Genomic DNA, 20,764 nt, shown 5'->3' with positions numbered 1-20,764 from the left:
GTCATGACATACTTATAAATATATAGACAACCCACAACAAAATTATACCTATTCATTCAAATGAAACCTCTTACTCCTAAAATATTGTGTTATTTTGTAAGCTGACTCTTTTTTATTGCTTATTCAGCAGCCAATTATTTTGTAATAATTTTCAGGAAATTTTATGGATAATTTTGTCATTTACAACAAAAATAGAAGCTTTTAATGATTTTCTGCTGTCTGAAGGGGAAATAAAACAGAAAAAAACTGGATTCTGACATTTAGCCTGGGAAATGTAATAATAAATCCCAACACAAGACTTACATGCAACTATTGACATTTTACTGCTATTAAGTTTATTTTTGTTAGGATTTTAATTTGTATGTAATGTTTTTCATCAATTATGATCCATCATGATATACATGCTCTGTAACTCTAATTATAAATCACATATTAATTCTTGTTATATAAAATAATTACCTTGTCTAACCATTTTAATACTTCTATTTTTTTCATATTTTTGTCCCATTTCATTCGTGGACCTTCTGGTAGAGGTTCTACATATTCAAATACTGTTTTTGGCGGCACATTATACTCTGCCTCTCCTTTATATCTGTAAAATAAACAATTTATCTATTTTAGATGATTTTTTTTTGCGGAGGCGGTAGAGGGAGGTTGGGGTATTGTTTAATAAACAAAAATTTAATATAGGATTAAACACATTTTTTCCAGAGGTTATTGATGCATAAACTGGGGCGATTAACTCACAAACTTCGGATTTTTGTTAAGTTTGTGAGTAAGACCCCGGTTTACACATCAATAACCTCGCGAAAAAATGTGTTTAAACTTTATAATTCTTAAGCCAAATAATAGTGATTTTTAATTAACGTTTGTTTTGTAAACACTACTATAATAACCATCAAAAGTACAATTGACATGTTGTTACTAAGGAGTTGGCCGCCATATTGACTTTCTAAAATCCATAAATGTTCGAATGTCCTGACTTAGGACATTACAGAATGTAGTATATACCAAAAACATTACATTCACTGATAAAATGATATTTCTTTCAATATACACCTTTTAGTATAGAATAGAGTGACTATATACTGTTTCTTTTAATCTAATTATAACAGCTAGAAATGAGGGGTCTTTTGTATAAGCTTTTTACACATAAAATAACACTAGGTCAGTTATCGCTGACTGCTCAATACTACTTTGACTCTTAGTTAAACTGAGAAAATTCACATACATAACAATGTATTAGGTATTTGGGAAATTTGTCAAAGAGAAATATTCACACAAGAACACACCAGCATGTAAAAATGAAATAATAAATTAACCCGTAGCAATACAGGATATTTGAAAGGGTGATTAGAGTAAAAGTAATGTCATCTTATTCTTGAAATAAAATCAGTTATAGTTATGATTATCAATTTAATTATGATTATAAATAATTTATTTATTCATTTTAAGTTACTTGATTTATTCATGTCCCTTAATCAAAATCTTTCAATTTTTCAATGTTACTCAGAATTGAAACGATTTTTGGAAAAATATCACAAGATATAACAACTTTTCTCATTTGCTAAAGTTATTTTCTCAATGAGAAGACATCTTTTAAAGACAAGAGTAACTGATATTTTATCTAAAACCATAAAAATGATGAAGATATTTTACATCCTTGGTTGGATATTTTGAATTGGGTTTGTTTTAAAGTTTCAGAAAAAGCAAGAGGTTTTTAACTTTTGAAATGGGTGAAATCTCAGGTCTTGTGACTTGTGTGTGTTAGAATTGACAGTTGTATAGAATGCACTCAACAAAACAAATTTGCTTGCTAAAAAATTATCTTACAATATGTTATTACATCACTAAGGTATGTCTGACATGTGCATTATTCATTATAAATATCATTAACACACAAGGGCCATAACTGCAGCATGATATGCTAAAACGACCCCATTCTTGTGGTTGGCAAAGTTACATCACTCTCGTTAACTTTCCATTCAGACAAATGTCATTCCTGTATTATTCATTAAAAATCTAGTTCAACAGGAAGCAGGTCTTGATAAAAAAAAAGTATTACACATGAAGTTAAGTACCTCCTGGGGTTAATTCAGGCATTAAAAAGTTTGATCATACGTTTTTCATAAATACATGTTAGCAAACTAGAAGCTGTGAAATCAATTAAAATGCTATCGTTCCCTCCTTTTATGGATTACTGATTTCTTTTTTCTGAACTGAAATTTTGTCTGTGCTTTCAGGGAACAGGGTTACACCTTTAAACAAAGATAAAAGTGGTAATTTTAAAATAAGGTTGGAATTTTGTAGTACACAATTAAAATGAACAAGTAAAAGAGAAATGAATTTTCCTGAATTTCCAGTTAATTTTTACGAATGAGTTACACTGGTTGACTTTATGTCAATTGGCTAAAATGAAGTCACTGAACAATAGGTTCTTTCTGTGATGTAATAGTATAAGTATTGTGATACAGCAAAAATTATTGCATTGGAAACTGCATGAATTTGGAAGTTGTCTAAATTATAAACTTATCCTTAATGCACCTTCCAAAACATTTTACAATAAATAAATAATTAAATGACTCAGAATCATTGTCAATCAAATTTGTGCATTACATTTTTGTAATTTTTTCCTCATGTTTACATACTAAAACATATACAAGTGCATTTGATGACAAACCACAATAAACTCTTGTTCGGTGCACTAATGTCACCTGTATTGAAATATATACAAATTACATCATATCTCCATGCATCAAAACTATGCAACAGGAACTCTTTAATGAAAAAAAACTGATAATAAAAAGAATATTTTAGCTTGCATAATTTTTCACCGAAGAGTGCTGAGAAACATTCAATCATACACATTCTTCTTTCATTCAGTAAGAAATAAAAATCAACTACAAGTACATTTTAATTCTTATATATGTTTGTCTATTAACTGAATGATACCATTGATATCAAAGTACAATTTGCGTTTGGATTTTAAAGTTCATATAAATGTTCTATTTATCTAGGCTTTAAATGTACACTGGGTTTAATAATGAAAGCTAAATGAGATGGATCTAAACGAATGCAGGAGTTTAGCTTGGACCAAGTGTATTTCAACAAATCAGGCATAACTTTTTCATAAAAATTCTAATCTTATTTTTTCTCTTCAATATTTATGTTTGTCTATTATATCAACACAGCTACACATCCAATTTCCTTTTTTTGTTAAACCCACATTCTGTATGCTTAAGATGCTTTCTAAGTATTTTGACACAGATACATGTCTTGCCTGTATGTAATTTGATTGTTAAAATGCAAGTGATGAAATTAAAATAACTAGACTTAAAATGTAAGACATGCAAAGTCAATGAACTCTAACTGAATATTACAAGGCCAAATTATTTCTGTGAAAATAAGATATTCCAATGTCAATACAACTGCAAACCACATATCAATGAATTGTCAAAGTGGATCCCATATACTGACTTAGTCACAAACAGTAACATGTAAACTCTGCAAAACTTCTGAGGTAAAAAGACCATGACAGAGGGGGCAGGAGCAATCAATCTTTATGTAAATGATTAGCTAATGCTTATACAACTGTCTAACATATTTCTTTGACTAACCATGAGTGGTTCCTCTTGGACCTACCAAATTACAAACTTAAACAAATTGTTGACACTTGAAACAGTATACCTAATCATAAGTTTTGCTTTTTCACTACCTGAAAGCAAGACGAAAGTACTACTGTATCAAACTGTGTTTATTTATTGTTACCAGTAACTTACCACAAATATATTACAGCAGGAAAAAAATGGGGAATAAAAAAATATAATAGTAAAGGTCTAACCTTCAACAAAATTGATAATGTCTAAAATACTTACAAATGACCACTAAAATATTCTGATTTCACACATGAGATCTTGAAGTCTTTCTGAAAAATAAAAAAAATAAAATATCACTAGCTGTAGAAACATTACCTTATTAGAAATTGACTTTATTATAGCTATAACCCTTGTGCCAGTTGACCAACTTTATACTTCTAGTCGATATCACCACACAGCTAATGTAAACAATATTTCATTATGAAAGTAATATGTTAACATTACAAATAAGACAGTTTTATTAGGATTAGAAAACAAGTGAATTATCACTTTTACAAATACCTCTCCTAAATAATGATGAACACAATTTAAGTTGAATGTCAAGATAGACAGTAAAAAAAAACTAACTTTAGAAATAAAATGTAGATTGTAGAGAAAATTAAAGATTATTAAAGACAGAGGAACCACACATAGTAACATGAGTTCTATTGTGAAGTTCTACATTTAAAGGGGCACTAGCTAGGAGATATATGAAAAACCTAATATATTATTTTTTTTGGCTCAATCAGTAAGAAATACAAATAGTGTGAAATAATAATTCCTTTAGTAGACAATAAGGTTCAATTTTGTCAAAATAAGCAAAAATACATTGATTATGAATTATTCACTTGCAAGTGAAAAATTCGACCTCATTGAATCCGTATTCATGTGAACTTTAATGAAACCCCTTAGCTTGAGATGGATAACACGTGAATTGTATGTGTAAAGTTATTTAGAGGAAGAGAATGTCAACATTGAAAGTGTCAGAAACAAAGGAGAATCATTTGATTGACTGATTCGATCCACAAATAAATATTCTATTACAAGTAAAAATGATGATAAACATTTATTTTTTATCTGTAATATGAAATTAAATAGACATAGAATAATTCAACACCACATGTTTGCTATCTATATTTATGTTTACATCGCTTATATGGTCATCAGATGACTATAGAGGTCAACTCAATAAAAAATCAGATGGCGTCTACACTCAAATACACACGAAACGAAGCTACATATTTTCATGCCTATGCCTTGTTTATTGTTTTATTTAGACTTTTAATAGTTTGGATAAATGTTTTACATTGTTATTAATCAAATATGAGAATTTGATTACAATCGGTGAACATGAATTTGACAGCTAGTGCCCCTGCTAGTGTAGTATGTTAGTTTTTAGCCACAAGATGGGACAGGGATTTATAAAATAACTTAACAGCCCTCCGAAATTGAAGAAGTTTACTTATAAGGTTCACTGTATGTATGATGAAGACTCAACGTTGTTGACTACCACGATAATGATGATGGTGTTGATGATGATGCTGCTGATTATGATGCTTGCTGTTAATTCTGGAAATTTTGCACACTTTTTTTATAGTGATTTTTCAATAATGGACACAAATTTGAGATTAAGTATTGTGATTTCAGAAAATGCAGAGTTTTATTTGTGTCAAACCATAGATGTAATACCCATCTATGGGCAAACCTATACTGTTGAAATTTTTGCAACTATAAAAACATTGTAAAAATTTCTGAATTTACAGTATTCTTGTTGTAGATTCAGTATCATACACCTCTAATTCCATATCAGCAAAAAGTATCATTCCCTTCACTAACCTAAATTATATTTTTCTGACAAAAATTATCTAAATAATACTGATACTAAACTAACAAGAAAATCTTAGCTATCAATCATGTTTGACAACTATAAATTAACAACATTTAGTTAGCTGAACACCCAAAAAGCACCAAAAGTATGTTACCTTCCACTTGCACTACTTGTACTGAGTGAACCGGAATATCAAACTCAAGGATCTTGTTATCAAATTTTGAGTTCTAGTGATAAATTTATGAATGACATTTAAAGGATCTCTAATAACAATCAGTTTTAGGAAATCACAATACCCTGACATAGTTCTAGTACCTAGGTATGAAATTTCATTGGCAAGCAATCTGATAAATTTAAATGTACTCATTGAAGCCATTAACAGATCAGGAAACCAGCTATAATTGATAAAATACAGATTATATAAATCTATGATTACACCTCAATGTCTGAATTCATAGATAGCTCAAATAATTGGCTAAAATTGATGATTTTTATACACCTTCCTGCTAAAACCTTTAAATGTCCATAACCTACAGTGGCGGATCCAGAACTTTTCATAAGGGGGGGGGGGGGGGGGGCTTCCAGTGTTCTCCCCAGGGCCTTTTAGCATCAGGGTAATGTGATGCTATATTTTGAATGTGATGCTATCTGGATTGGTTTTCTTATAGATTGTGTTATGGATGTGATGTTATAATTTTAAGAAGCAAGATGGTATTTCCAATTTCCCTGTTTACCATGATGCTAAATGCTTTTTCTGGGAAGAACACTGCCTTCTCCAGTCATGCTTCAGTGATTTCCTTTATAATCAACCAAATTTTTCCCATAAAAAAAGGGGGCAGGCCCCTCAGGGTCCCCCTAGCCTGGATCTGACTATGCCCTAAATAATTCTATTCATATCTTTATATTCACCACAGACTATGTAAGAGACTCATGATACTGCTTCTCCAACATTACTCTTCATTTTCTCAGCAGAAACCTTTTAAAGTTTTGAGATTGTATGAGATAACTTTGGAAAATATTCATTAATCAGTATAATTTTCTTTCATTAAATTCCAAATTGGTTTTTTTTCATGCAGTTAAGATACAAAAAAAAATTCTACATACATTGTACATATTCAAAAGACCTATAAGATCTTTAATTTTTTCTTTAACATTTATCTTATTAATTTATTTTATATTCAACTCCACCGTTGAAAATTTGTCTGCAGCGTCATCCCTGAATATATGAAAATGTGTATGATAGAGAAAGTTGCTTATAAACCAATAATTCAAAATCTTTAATTACATTGATAATTAATTTAAATCAATATAAAAAGAGATATTTTACTTTGCAAACAAAAGTTAGCTTTCTAATTAATTACAAAAGAAACCCCACTTGATTTGATTGCTTTGTGATGGGCTCACTTGGACAGATCTATTTCACTCCCCCTCAAAGGTATACTGATTTATAGAATAAGGAAATCAATTGTTATGACCTGATGAAGGTTCTATTTTTCCTGTTAACTAAATCCCCCACACACTGTAATGGTACAATAAATCACACAAAGTGGGCAATATATTTAATGTTTCCTTCATAAAATCAGCATAAAAATGTCAACAAAGACTTCTATATATAGACATTGTCCATGGTCCCCTACTAAGTACACTGAAACATTGAACTATGATTATTTGTACCCAGAAAGACTTTATCAGTTAAACTCTGATATAATCGAACAATGATTAGACTATTGGCAAAGTTCTTCATATTTTTGTTCTTTGTGTAACAATTATAAATGCATTTGAAATACGAAAATTGTAAATCAATTTTTGTAAGATTTGCTGAATGAAAAACTATATCAAGGAATATGGGTCATTATCTAAATATTTTCACATACAATTGAAAGACATATTTGTATTTGAGTACAACACTACTATGCCACATATCCACTTAATTCTGAAAAAAGTTCACTTCAACGAATAAGATCCAGAGGTTGGGATGTTCTAGGAGTGGGTTCCAGTCTTTTTTTCATTGATTTTCTTGTTTTCTTTAAATTTGAAGAAAAGGAGGTTTAAACTGTCTATGAATTTTATAAGACATTATCATAGAAATAGTAGCAAAAAAAATTAAATTGTAAGACATAGAAAAATGCACAACCTACGAGTATAATCTACTTGCACATCTTCTGAACACTTTAGAGACTTTAAGTGAAGCACTAACCTGGGGCTATGATGGTCTCATATGGCTAGCTGATGCTTTAATTATCTTTCAAGGGTTATCACATTGAAATCGTAATTCTCCATCAAATGGAAGAATCTTTCTAACAACTAGTTAACTAAAACAGTGTGATTTATTAACTACAACATTATCACTGAGAGGTACATTGAGTTCAAATGAAGTAAAACCTTAATCAAAATGCCAATCTTATTTCTGATACAACTAATCACCTTTTCATAGATAATAAATACTTGTAAAGCCTCAACATGGATAATCTATTACAGATCGGAACGAAAAATGAATGATTTATGAGATTTCTGAAAAAAATGTTTAATTTCTGTCATCTAAATTTTCTACAAATTATGTATTTTTATGTTTCTGATCAACCAAGATAGAGAAATATGATAAACCATTTATACTTTATCCTTTTTTTTAATAACAGGGTTAAAATACTTCTAAAACTGATCTTGAAGTCAGGAGATCATTGTTAAATCACCAAAAAAAAATCTAAACTAACAAGATTAACGTCAATTTTTGTCTGTGGTAAGATAGTTTGTGAAAAGAACCAAAGCTATGGAATTTCTCTTTCGGAGAGGATCAGAATCAGATATCATTCAACTTATCATCTTGATAGAATAAACCAATATAAATTATTACTTAAAAATAAAAAATAAATAAAATCTTTATAATTCTTTTTTTATACTTTTCATATCTAAGACTCACATTTGAAAGAATTTGATTGAGGATAATTGACCTACAAACAGCGATATAAACAAATGAAAAAAATGCCTTCCTCTACATTTCTATTTATTTTTCAAAATGTCAAATATCTTTTATTTATAATAAATCATAATTAAAGTGGAAATGTTTCCTGAAATATCAATGTTTATACTGACAATAATACCAGTCTAGACTACAGTGAATAGGTTTTAAATAGGTAATATCCCATTCATGTCAGAATTTAATGCAATTTTATGTGTCATATAGAATAGATCATGCATGTAAAATACAACAATCTCAATATAATGAAACACTTTAACTTCTTCTCATAACACATAAGGATTTAATAGAAAGATGTGGGAGGGATCCACTCTTACTCTACTGTATAATGAAACAGTACATCCACTTCCCTTTGTGGTAAACACTGAATTAGGTCTGAGTAATGTTTGGAATGTTAACTTTGGTGCAATATTACAAATTTCTATTTAAGAGGGGCCTGATGGGTTATTGGTGTTCTTCGTGATCGGCGCATTTTCGTGATTTATTTTTTTATATTTTGTGATCCGTGATCATGGAAATTTATTTTCTGTGAATCATGATTGACAAAAAGATCAATTCGTGAATCGTGATAATACACCCCCCCCCCCCCCTCCTCCCCATCAGGCCCCTTATTTAAGTTCATGTCAGTTCATCTAGGTTTGATTGTATAATGTAACTGAGTCCAATGATTCTCAAAAACAAAGCATATAAGTGATAAAATCAAAGACAGCTGGTCAAGCAAACATCCCATCCATTTGAGTAGAGCTAATTCTTTACTATTTTGTCATTTCAGATGATGCAAATAGATAAATAAAAATCATGATAACTTTCAAAAATCATTGTTAACCCATGCATTTTGATCAATAACCTAAAAAATGCATAAAATATTTTCCACTTCACTTTAATTTCATCCTGTTAATTTAAACTGAGAATTTACATGTACTATGTAGGACCCTTTCAATAGTACTCTAGGATAGTCAGTAGAATAGTTTGAAATATTTGGCAACAAATGAAGGATGTCTAACAATTATTTAGAGACATTTAAACAGAAGATATTGCATCTCTGTAAGAAATCATTGAGACATTTAGAGAATAAGTTAAAAAAAATATATATATATAAAACGGTGTGACAAAAATATTTTCATGATGTTCAAATCAGTCAATACAGCTGGTATCATATATATCAATGATATCTCTTAATTTTGTGGTTTACATCTTAAACAACTTTAAATCAGTAGGCATTTTAGATTTGACTAAAATATTAGATTTGGACAATGTTAATTTGTGTTTTTTTTGTGTTGACACAATTAAAACCATAGAAAACAAAAAGAAAACTAATAAAGTATAAATATTAACTTAAATTTAAATACTTATAAACTTTAAAAAGATGAAAAAAAAAAATCAATATTTAAAGAAAAGAATGTAACAATTCATCTAATTGAAAGGAATATATAGGTTTAAAAAAAAATATTATCAATAAACAAAGGGACTAAATTTCATTGACTATATAAAATTTTACAAAGTTTTGTTTATTAGAGACTGGCAGCAAATGTTTCGCAAATGCATCAATTTGTCCCAACCAAGAAGGTATTTATAAAACTAAGTTATTTTGAAATATATGATTGAACATTTGATAAATTTAGAATTGAATTTTTCATTGAAGAAAAATGTGTAAAAGTCATCCAGAAAGACACAGCTACATAAATATACTGTATACACACAGCAGGATTTGCAGATGATAACCTTCTTGGGCTTTAGTTGAATCTGTTGTTGGGTTGCTGTCTCATTGAAATATAACCCCAAAAAAACGTATTCTAGATAAATTATATATCTGTATAATGCTTCATGTCCAGTGACAAATATTTCAAACTATTTAGATAACCTTCAAGTTTTAAAATTAAGCATATTACTTTCAAAAATTGAGATAGAAATGTTATTTTCTCTACTTTGTATCAGTTAAAACAAAATAGAATTATTCCAATACTAAATTTTAAATAAAAATAATATAAAGTCATACCGTTTCTTTAGCGACTTCCCATTTATATTTATCAGTATTATTTAGATATTCTTGAAGTTCCTCTGCAACCTTTGAAGCCTTGTCACGATAGTCTTCTGTTGTCATCTTGAGTTAGCTTTGACTTGTGTCAATATAACTTCTTCAGCATTCAACACCTTTTCACGTGTTACCGGAGGACCGGTGCTGTCAAATAAATAATATGAAGTCATGTGACTTTATAACCCACTTTAAGGAGAAACTAATTTATCAATGTGATTAAAAAATACTTTAGTGGTCGTTTTGGATTGAAAGTTATTCTAAATATCTGTTTACACGACTGCTTTGTTAGCAACACTCTAAAACATTGACATTTTACAGTTTTAAAATTTTAAAATTTCATCTTTATAATAATTTCTCCCTAACCGGAAGTAAACAAGAATCAATACACATGCGCATGCAGACGAAGTATTTTACGATAATCAAAAACTGCAATGAGTATCAACGACTTTTTCAAGTCTTTCTTCGGTTTTAAAAGGCCCCAAGACCATCATCCATTTGCAGGAAACAAGTATGTAGTTTGAAAACGGGGAATCAGCTCTACATACGAACAAATATGATGCACAATCATAATATGTTGAACATTTTGTTTTGAACATCTGGAACACAAAAGTCAAAACGCAAAACAAATAAACATGAACTATTCCTTCAGGGTTTTCTATTATGCTAGCTTTACCATTTCAAAAATGAATGTCAATTGATCAATATTCTGAAAGGGTAATGATTACAAATGTTAACACGAAATACTGACATACACATGTCTTGCATCATTTTTTTTTACTCAAGTCACAACCAGGAAGGTTATTATAAAAATATAAAAAAAAAAAAAATCTTATCTAAAAATAGGTATTTTGCTGGGTTTGGTCTGAATGCTGAATGACCGCAGGCACTTGTCATCTTCCCATGAACAGATGAATAGAAACAAGTGCCTGTGTAAATGACCCTCAAATCTAGAACTTTTTGAGATCATGTAACAATCGTTTTTTAATTTTATGGAATTCAATTTTATGGAAATTTTATAGGAACTCATAGGCCCCCTCTTTAAAAGTGAGATGGATGCAATCAGCACATATATAGTCAAACTATAGTTGAAAACTAAATGACAATGCCATGGCAAAAAAAAACACAAAAAGACAAACAACATTCTATAAACTTTACCACAAAGAAAACTTAAGGCTGATCTTCATGAACCTCAAGAAAAAATATATGAAGGGTTAGCTGTAAATAGCAGATCCTGTTCCACAGGTTACACCCCTAACAGCAGACTAATTTTGATCGGTTACAAATGAAAATTTATACATTTTATAAAGAAAGTAGGTACACATGTACAGCATAATTCCCTGGATGGTGCTTCAATAGACGAATAACTATATTATTAGATTCAAGACTCAAATTTCGGCATGGATTTCTCTCAAATTAAAATTTATTTTGAAGCATAAAATGAATATTAAAGGGATTTTTTTTATTTATTGCTAGTTTGGTAAGACCAAAATGTTCTTTTTTCCTTGTAATAATGAAACAATACTTAATTTTCTGCAAGATTTTCTCCCATGGTTATCAACCACCCTGCAGAGAGATGGCACATTTTGAGCACTTCACGTGGCAAGACTACACATTTTCATGCCACTATATGTGTTTTTAAACTGTTCTAGCCATCAACATTTCCAAAAAGAGCTATTAAACCTGTACAATATATGTTTTATATAAATATATAAATATTTGTGTAGATAGAGTTATCTCCCATATCCTTTTTTAAAACACTTTCTGATATGTTTTTCTCAGTCTGAACTAAAATCTTTTCCAACTCCATTTTTTTCAAGATTGTGTCTTAACAAATAATTTGTAAATACTTACTAGTTCAAATAAAGCTTTGCTGGTCTTTGGCATAGGTCTAGTGGCTTATGGTGCGCTCAGACTGTTTTTTGATGTATTATAAATATTCTTATCATATCATATTTAAACAAATTGCTTAATTTTAAGTGAAAGGAAATTCAATATATTGTCCCTAGGAACAAGGCTGCTCAGAAAAATATATACTGCCCTGTTTATTAGTTACATGAAGATTCTGTTAAACAAAATTTATATTTAAACAAATTATTTTGAAAAGAAAGTAGAGTTACCTCCCATTTGAGACAGAAATGAATACAAGGAATTATTGTCATACATTGTAATACATAAATATGAAAATTCATAAAATAAAAAAATTAAATAAAAATTAAAAAAAATTAAAAGAAATATTAATACAAGCAATATTAAAGGCATCTTTTTAGATGTCTATTTGGCAACCAAAGAATTTAGTGGGAATCCCTATTAAATGTACTATTGAGTTTTAGGGGTTAAATCTACAATCAATGAACAGAAATATAACAATGTGCAATTTCACTAAATTGTTTTTATCTTGAAGAAGTACTACTTACTACCTGGGCAGACTAAGGATGTTGCAAATCTCTGATATGTTTGCATCACAATCTCTTGTCTAAACATGTATATTTTGTACAAATTCTATTTGGAATACAGGCAAAATCTTGTCTTGTGTAGAGAGAACTTTGGCTTTTTCCACTAAAAATGACATGTATCTGGATTTACTGGAAGTGGAAAATAGACTATTGGGATCTCTTATAGGATAGTTGTTGTTAACATAGACAATAAATTTATTTATGGAGATGAACTCAATCTTTCCCTATACATTTATATGGATATACTTTTCACTTGTAAATTATTTATTTTTCTATTTCAGTATTTGGGATGATGATGGTAATGACGATGAAGAGGACCATGGAATGTTTTTCTTTCACTTTGATTTAAATCGTCAGATGGAGAGCATGCAAAGAGAAATGGAGGATATGTTTCGAAATTTTGGTGCTGTAGAATTTTCACCAGGTGATTATAGCATAAACACATGATCTTGTCAATGATAACCAAGAATTTTTATGCCCCACCTACGATAGTAGAGGAGCATTATGTTTTCTGGTCTGTGCCTCCGTTCGTCCGTCCGTCTGTGCGTCCGTTCGCTTCAGGTTAAAGATTTTGGTTAAGGTAGTTTTTGAAGAAGTTGAAGTCCAATCAACTTGAAACTTAGTACACATGTTCCCCATCTTTCTAATTTTAATGCCAAATTATAGTTTTGACCCCAATTTCATGGTCCACTGTACATAGAAAATGATAGTGCTAAATTCAGGTTAAAGTTTTTGGTCAAGGTAGTTTTTGATGAAGTTAAAGTTACATCAACTTGAAACTTAGTACACATGTTCCCTATGATATGATCTTTCTAATTATAATTCCAAATTATAATTTTCACCCCAATTTCACGGTCCACTGAACATAGAAAATGAGAGTGGGAGTGGGGCATCCGTGTACTATGGACACATTCTTGTTTTATTCTGTTTGGACATGAACATTTTTTTTCAAATCAACACTGTCTTGATAAAAGTTCCTGCCTGAAATTATTAAATTGTACATGCACTGTTTTCTTTATATGTTGTTGTTCTTAAAAAAATTGTTTAATGGAAAAACTTTTTGATCTCAGGTTCACAACTTCCAGAAGCAAGAGATCCTCAAAATCCCAGAGATCAGATGTTAAAAGACAATGAACACAAAGAGGAAATGTTCCTTCAACCTCGTCTACCATTTGCACCTGAGTCAAGAACCCAGCAGAATCCAAGAGATCAAATGTTAAAAGACAATGAAGAGAAAAAAGAGTCAAAGCCATATTTTATACAACCATTCACTCCTGTAATTATTTGGCATCATTTTTATACGACCGCAAAATTTGAAAAAATTTTCGTAGTATATTGCTATCACGTTGGCGTCGTCGTCGTCGTCGTCCGAATACTTTTAGTTTTCGCACTCTAACTTTAGTAAAAGTGAATGGAAATCTATGAAATTTTAACACAAGGTTTATGACCACAAAAGGAAGGTTGGTATTGATTTTGGGAGTTTTGGTCCCAACATTTTAGGAATTAGGGGCCAAAAAGGGCCCAAATAAGCAGTTTCTTGGTTTTCGCACTATAACTTTAGTTTAAGTTAATAGAAATCTATGAAATTTTGACACAAGGTTTATGACTACAAAAGAACAGTTGGGATTGATTTTGGGAGTTTTGGTTTCAACAGTTTAGGAATTAGGGGCCAAAAAAGGGCCCAAATAAGCATTATTCTTGGTTTTCGCACAATAACTTTAGTTTAAGTAAATAGAAATCAATGAAATTTAAACACAATGTTAATGACTACAAAAGGAAGGTTGGGATTGATTTTGGGAGTTTAGGTCCCAACAGTTTAGGAATTAGGGGCCAAAAAGGGACCCAAATAAGCATTTTTCTTGGTTTTCGCACCATAACGTTAGTATAAGTAAATAGAAATCTATGAAATTTAAACACAAGGTTTATGACCATATAAGGAAGGTTGGTATTGATTTTGGGAGTTTTGGTCCCAACAGAATAAGGGGCCCAAAGGGTCCAAAATTGAACTTTGTGTGATTTCATCAAAAATTGAATAATTGGGGTTCTTTGATATGCCGAATCTAACTATGTATGTAGATTCTTAATTTTTGGTCCCGTTTTCAAATTGGTCTACATTAAGGTCCAAAGGGTCCAAAATTAAACTTAGTTTGATTTTAACAAAAATTAAATCCTTGGGGTTCTTTGATATGCTGAATCTAAAAATGTACTTAGATTTTTAATTATTGGCCTAGTTTTCAAGTTAGTCCAAATTGGGGTCCAAAATTAAACTTTGTTTGTTTTCATCAAAAATTGAATAATTGGGGTTCTTTGATATGCCAAATCTAACTGTGTATGATGATTCTTAATTTTTGGTCCAGTTTTCAAATTGGTCTACATTAAGGTCCAAAGGGTCCAAAATTAAACTAAGTTTGATTTTAACAAAAATTAAATTCTTGGGCTTATTTGATATGCTTTATCTAAATATGTACTTTGATTTTTGATTATGGGCCCAGTTTTCAAGTTGGTCCAAATCAGGATTCCATATCAAGTATTGTGCAATAGCAAAAATTTTTCAATTGCACAGTATTGCACAATAGCAAGAAATATCTAATTGCACAATATTGTGCAATAGCAATTAATTTTCAATTGGAGTTATCTTTCTTTGTATAGAATAGTAGTTGATAATATATGTTGGAAATTTGCCAGACATGACTATGATGTCATTTTCTATTTTTATTTGCCAATAACTTTATGTAAATAACTTCATTGGAAATTTGCCAATATAAAATGTTGCTGATGAAGCTTTTTTTCCTTATCTTATCTAAAATGTTTTTAGATAATGTATGTTGGACATTTGCCAGACATGACTATGATGTAAATAACTTCATTGGAAATTTGCCAATATAAAATGTTGCTGATGAAGTTTTTTTTATTGTTTTATCCAATAAACAATGTATATTCACTTTTACTACCAACCAATCTTTACCATTCAGTGATAACAAACACTTTATTTTACATTTTAATATTTTATGATGTATTTAAAAGAGTAGTTATTGTTGCAAACTCCATTAGAAATTTGAATTAATATCAGTTTTGGAAAAAGGGAAGCGGGAATATGAAAAAAAAGGGGGGGGTTAAATTTTTCTCATTTCAGATTTCATAAATAAAAAAAAAAATTTCTTCAAACATTTTTTTGAGAGGATTAATATTCAACAGCATAGTGAATTGCTCAAAGGCAAAAAAAAAACTTTTAAGTTCATTAGACGACATTCATTCTGTGTCAGAAACCTATGGTGTGTCAACTATTTAATTTTAGATTTAAAAAGTTTGAAGAAGAAATCTTTAATTGATTTGTAAAATCTTGACATTTGTTTTGTGTAAAAAAAAACCATGTAATGTCAAAAATTTGATCACAATCCAAATTCAGAGCTGTATCACGCTTGAATTTTTTGTCCATACTTGCCCCAACTGTTCAGGGTTCGACCTCTGCGGTCGTATAAAGCTGCGCCCTGCGGAGCACCTGGTTCCTTATTGTTAATCACTGAAACGGACCATACATAGATTTTTAAAACAATTGCAACATGAATAAAATTTAATGATAATTTATTACATATTTGATGTGTGCAATGGTTATGAAACTTCCAAATTTAGTTTTGTTACCTGTTTTTGTAAGTATTTTTTTTTTAATTTTCTTTGTAATTCAAAAACTTATTTGTCATCAAATCATATAAAGATTTGTGACACAATTAGCAATACATAATAAACATCAACAAGAAATAAACCAGAAAATATGGAAAAATGTCCTTAGAAATTATATAAACCGAAAACCTCTATTCACATATTCAGGATGTTATCTACTCTGTGGTAGGACATTTTGTTATTTTGTCAAGTAAGAGCAACGTAAAGACTTTAAATACATGGTAATGCTTTCAATCCATGCAATTTGGGAGAAAGAAAAATTTGCATAATTTCTTGTACTTGAAATTTTAAATGAATTCCATGTTTATTCTGTATTATAATGTTCTGTGCGACACACACAAACTAATACAAAGAAAGAACGTTTTCAATAGAATGTACTGTGCTGTGCACAACATTATCTATACAAAATACATTGTGTGGAAAGTGTTATGCAACGCTCAAAACATTATTATACAGATCACATGGAATTTTTCAAAAATTTTCAACACAAAAAATTATGCAAATTCCTTAAATTGAAATAATTCTAAGTTCAAATGATAGCTTGTTAAATGTTGTTTTGCTGATAAGTTGTATTGTTAATGCTTTGATATCAACATGATAGGCTTTAAAATGCTGACGTTATAAAAGAATTGTATTGTAAAAATTTATTTTCTATTATAGTTCAGATCTCCATTCAGTCCAAGATTACCTGTTACAGGAAAGAGGGAAGATTCAGGTAAATAGAAACCTAATGGTCTGTAAATTTAGAAATTATTGCATGTATTTATTATTGCAAACTTTGCAGAATGGTCCTAAATGGGAGGTCAATTTGTTACATTTTTAGGAAAAGCTGGATTTATATATATCAGATATCAGAATGCAAGTTTGTATTTTTGTGAAAGTCATTCAGTCGCATTAATTGCATATAAAAACCTTACAATCATTTCTGAATTTTCAGTTAACTCCCATTTGTAAGTTTTCCCTCAATTTTAAAATGTCTGGATTAAATTGCAAGGATTCAGAAAGTTTTGAGTTTTCATAGCAAAATTTGAGATCTGAAATTTATGTTTTGTCTTTGTTTCTTATGTAGTTATAATCTTCACAAAGAGAAACTAGTGACTGATAGGAGAGCAATTAAAAACTATTCAATCATTTGAAAAAAAATGGAAATTCAGATTTAAAACACTGAAAATTAAACAGCAGAAAGTTATTCAGATACTATGAAACTGTATTTAAGAACCTAAATTCAAAGTATGAAGATATTTGTATCTTTGTAGATGTGGATGGAAAGCTTGGAGTAGATGATGTTGCTAAACTCTTTGATAATCCAAAATCACAGCCAGAGTTCAGGATGGAACAACCAAAATCCTATTCTTATAACCGAAGCTTTTCATTTACAACATCAAGAGGCCCAGATGGGGTATGTTAATTTACATATATATATATGATTATGTGCAATTAAAAAGACGTTTCTTTCGGGTGGTACAAAAAATACTTTGGACCGTTTAATTTCATAAAATGCAACGCAGCCAGAAAACCCTGCACCTGGAATTAAACAATGGAACATGATTTGTATAGAGTTATCTCCCTTTAGTGTTATGTACCACCTTGAGGTGTTGATATCTTTATATTTAGTAACTTAAACAAAAAACTGACCAAAAAGTTAAGATAAAAAAGAATAAAAGCAGGGCCAAAATCTACCAAACTGTGGGAGCAATAAAACAAGCTATCTTCATAATCACATCATTATATGTGGTGGTAGATAATAATGATAACAAAATGCTTAATAGTATATACTGCCTTTTACTGGTACATATTAATGACAACTTCTGATGTCTAATAATCCCACTGTCATCAAGCAAAATATTCACTGCTATTTAAAATTACCATTAGGGAGGAGGGGTAAACTTTCCATTATTGCTATCTGACAATTATTGTGATTTAGTCCAGCTAATTGAGAAAAGAAGTCATTATTTGAATACCAACTTTAAAAAAAGTTTTGTTATTGTAATGTAACATGCAGTTTTCAAACTGGTTTTTCTATATTTTATAGTTATGTAAAGTGTGACCTATTTAAATTCTTAGTTCTCAGGTTATATAACCTGATGTTTTATATGTTGTGATTACAGAGAGTAGAACAGAGGAAGACAGTGAGAGATGGAGAGGGGAATGAAGAAGTGACAGTTACCAGATTTATAGGGGACCAGTCACATTCTGTCACCATAAAGAAAGACAAATCTGGTGTGGAGGAAAAGATTGAAAATTTTAACAATATTGATGACAGTTAGTGCTTATTATTATAACAGCTATTCCAGAAAAAATAATAATGTAGGATTGGAAACCTTTTTTATTTTTTGTATTGGTTGGGGCAGGTCACAAAGTTTAAATTGTGTGGTTATGTATGCAAAGTAAAATGCAATTGTATAAGTGATGGACATAGCAAAAAAGTGCCTTCCAACCTCTAATATTGTTATTTCTGGAATAGCCCTAATGTGCACTGTTAAAGTAAGAGAAAGTCGATCATGTTTGTCTTTGGAAGTATTAAAATGACCAAAAACCTAGAATAGGATAAGAGGTAACACAGAAGTGTTAAACCTAAAAAACTAATATATACTAGAAAGAAGAAAAAAATATTGTACTATTATACATCAACACTATCCAAGATGGTGTATTCTTTTCAAGCCTTATGTTAGACAAATGGTGCTTTAAACTGCAATTAAAAAATAAGCAAATGTTAAAAATTACAGATTGATTTTAGCAAATTGACATTTTCCAGCTTGATTTTAGCTAATTTGACATTTTTCCTCAGCCTTCTTCTCTTTACAGAGGATATCAATAAATTCAACAAAACTTGGAAATCTCAGCCACAACCATCATTGCCTGAATCTAAAGGGGATCAAATGATCAGAGACAATCGTCCAGATTTAAGAGAAAATATCCCAGTGATTAAAGACAGCACAGATGCATCATTGTTCCATAAATTCTTTGATGGTTGGTTTAAACCAAAGTAGACCTAAAACTATGTAAAATCTGTCCTTTTCCTGATGGAAACAGAAGTGTAAAATCTCAAGTGACTTGTTTTGATGTTCACACTGTTCTACATAAACCATTGTCTTTCAGTTTTTATTTGCAAATGTATGGTATCAATTATGTTTTTTGTTTGATTAAACTTGTTATAGACAAAGAAGATGCATAAGACTCCTTGTGAGCATGTTTTATAATATAATGTCAACACTATATTGTATTTTTCACAAAATAACCAAATTCATTGTTTCAATATTGAATTTTAATGTAATAAAATTTGTAAAAATAAATATTTTTAAATCTTTACAGCTACTGAAATTTTTCATCTAGTAGTTTTCCAATTGTGGTTTGAAAGAGGGATAAATTAAATCCACCCACCAAATACTGGCTATCTGATATGCATATAGTATTAATGCACTGGTATAGAACCCTATAAAAATATTTATCTAAAACTAATCTAAGCATGTATGTTTGAATTTAGCTGGACCATATAAATCACACAATTATGTTGAGAAGAGTAATCATTCTATTAGATATTGGTTTACTTTTAAAGTCTTTGAAGAGTAAGATAAGAGCACACATGCTAAGATGTCGTGCTTGTTTTTACTTATCATTGAAAGTCTGTAATATAAAGGTTTTACTACAAGTATCCCATAAACTTAACATTATCAATGTTTTATGAAAGTGAGGTCACAGTAAAATTAACCATTCATATTGTGTTAATTTACGTTTTTTTATTGAGTTAAGCCTGCCAATTGATATTTTATTGTGTGTTTTTCTAAGTTGTGATGTTATGCTATTGTTTCAGAAAAATGGAGAAGGTTTGGTACCATTAAAATGTATAATCCCACTGCAAATGTTTGCACCTGTCCTATGTCAGGAATCTGAAGTACAGTAGTTGTCGTTTGTTTATGTAATTTATACGCGTTTCTCATTCTCGTTTTTATACGACCGCAAAATTTGAAAAAAATTTCGTCGTATATTGCTATCACGTTGGCGTCGTCGTCGTCTGCGTCGTCCGAATACTTTTAGTTTTCGCACTCTAACTTTAGTAAAAGTGAATGGAAATCTATGAAATTTTAACACAAGGTTTATGACCACAAAAGGAAGGTTGGTATTGATTTTGGGAGTTTTGGTCCCAACATTTTAGGAATTAGG

General features: G+C 30.0%; 2 protein-coding genes across 6 annotated transcripts in view; one reads left to right on the top strand and one right to left on the bottom strand.

The window, feature by feature from the left end:
• LOC139521207 (stAR-related lipid transfer protein 5-like) overlaps nt 1-10,836 on the bottom strand; it is a 28,153-nt gene extending 17,317 nt beyond the window's left edge. Inside the window, exons 1-3 of one of the 5 annotated variants that reach the window (XR_011664032.1) lie at nt 10,434-10,656; nt 3,876-3,925; nt 460-592 (exon numbers count right to left, since the gene is read on the bottom strand). Coding sequence is in view for 4 of the 5 variants with exons in the window: in XM_071314579.1 (XP_071170680.1) it covers nt 460-592; nt 3,876-3,925; nt 10,434-10,538 (288 nt within the window). In the remaining variant the exon portion in view is untranslated. Of the gene's footprint in view, nt 1-459; nt 593-3,875; nt 3,926-10,433 lie in introns of all 5 variants that reach the window. The other 4 variants (XM_071314579.1, XM_071314580.1, XM_071314577.1 and 1 more) reach the window with 4 other exon arrangements.
• Nucleotides 10,837-10,853: 17 nt separating this feature from the next.
• On the top strand, nt 10,854-19,912 carry LOC139521206 (HCLS1-associated protein X-1-like). The gene is made up of 7 exons (XM_071314576.1): nt 10,854-10,980; nt 13,207-13,349; nt 13,996-14,201; nt 17,264-17,318; nt 17,860-18,002; nt 18,712-18,865; nt 19,409-19,912. Exons 1-7 carry the CDS (start codon nt 10,904-10,906, stop codon nt 19,591-19,593), a joined length of 963 nt encoding a protein of 320 aa, XP_071170677.1. The 5' UTR covers nt 10,854-10,903; the 3' UTR covers nt 19,594-19,912.
• The last annotated feature ends 852 nt before the right edge of the window (nt 19,913-20,764 follow it).

The sequence above is a fragment of the Mytilus edulis genome, chromosome 4 (genome assembly GCF_963676685.1).
Source record: "Mytilus edulis chromosome 4, xbMytEdul2.2, whole genome shotgun sequence".
NCBI lineage: Eukaryota > Metazoa > Mollusca > Bivalvia > Mytilida > Mytilidae > Mytilus > Mytilus edulis.
The sequence above is the reverse complement of the archived record's forward strand: the minus strand, read 5'-3'. Positions and strand labels throughout refer to the sequence as shown.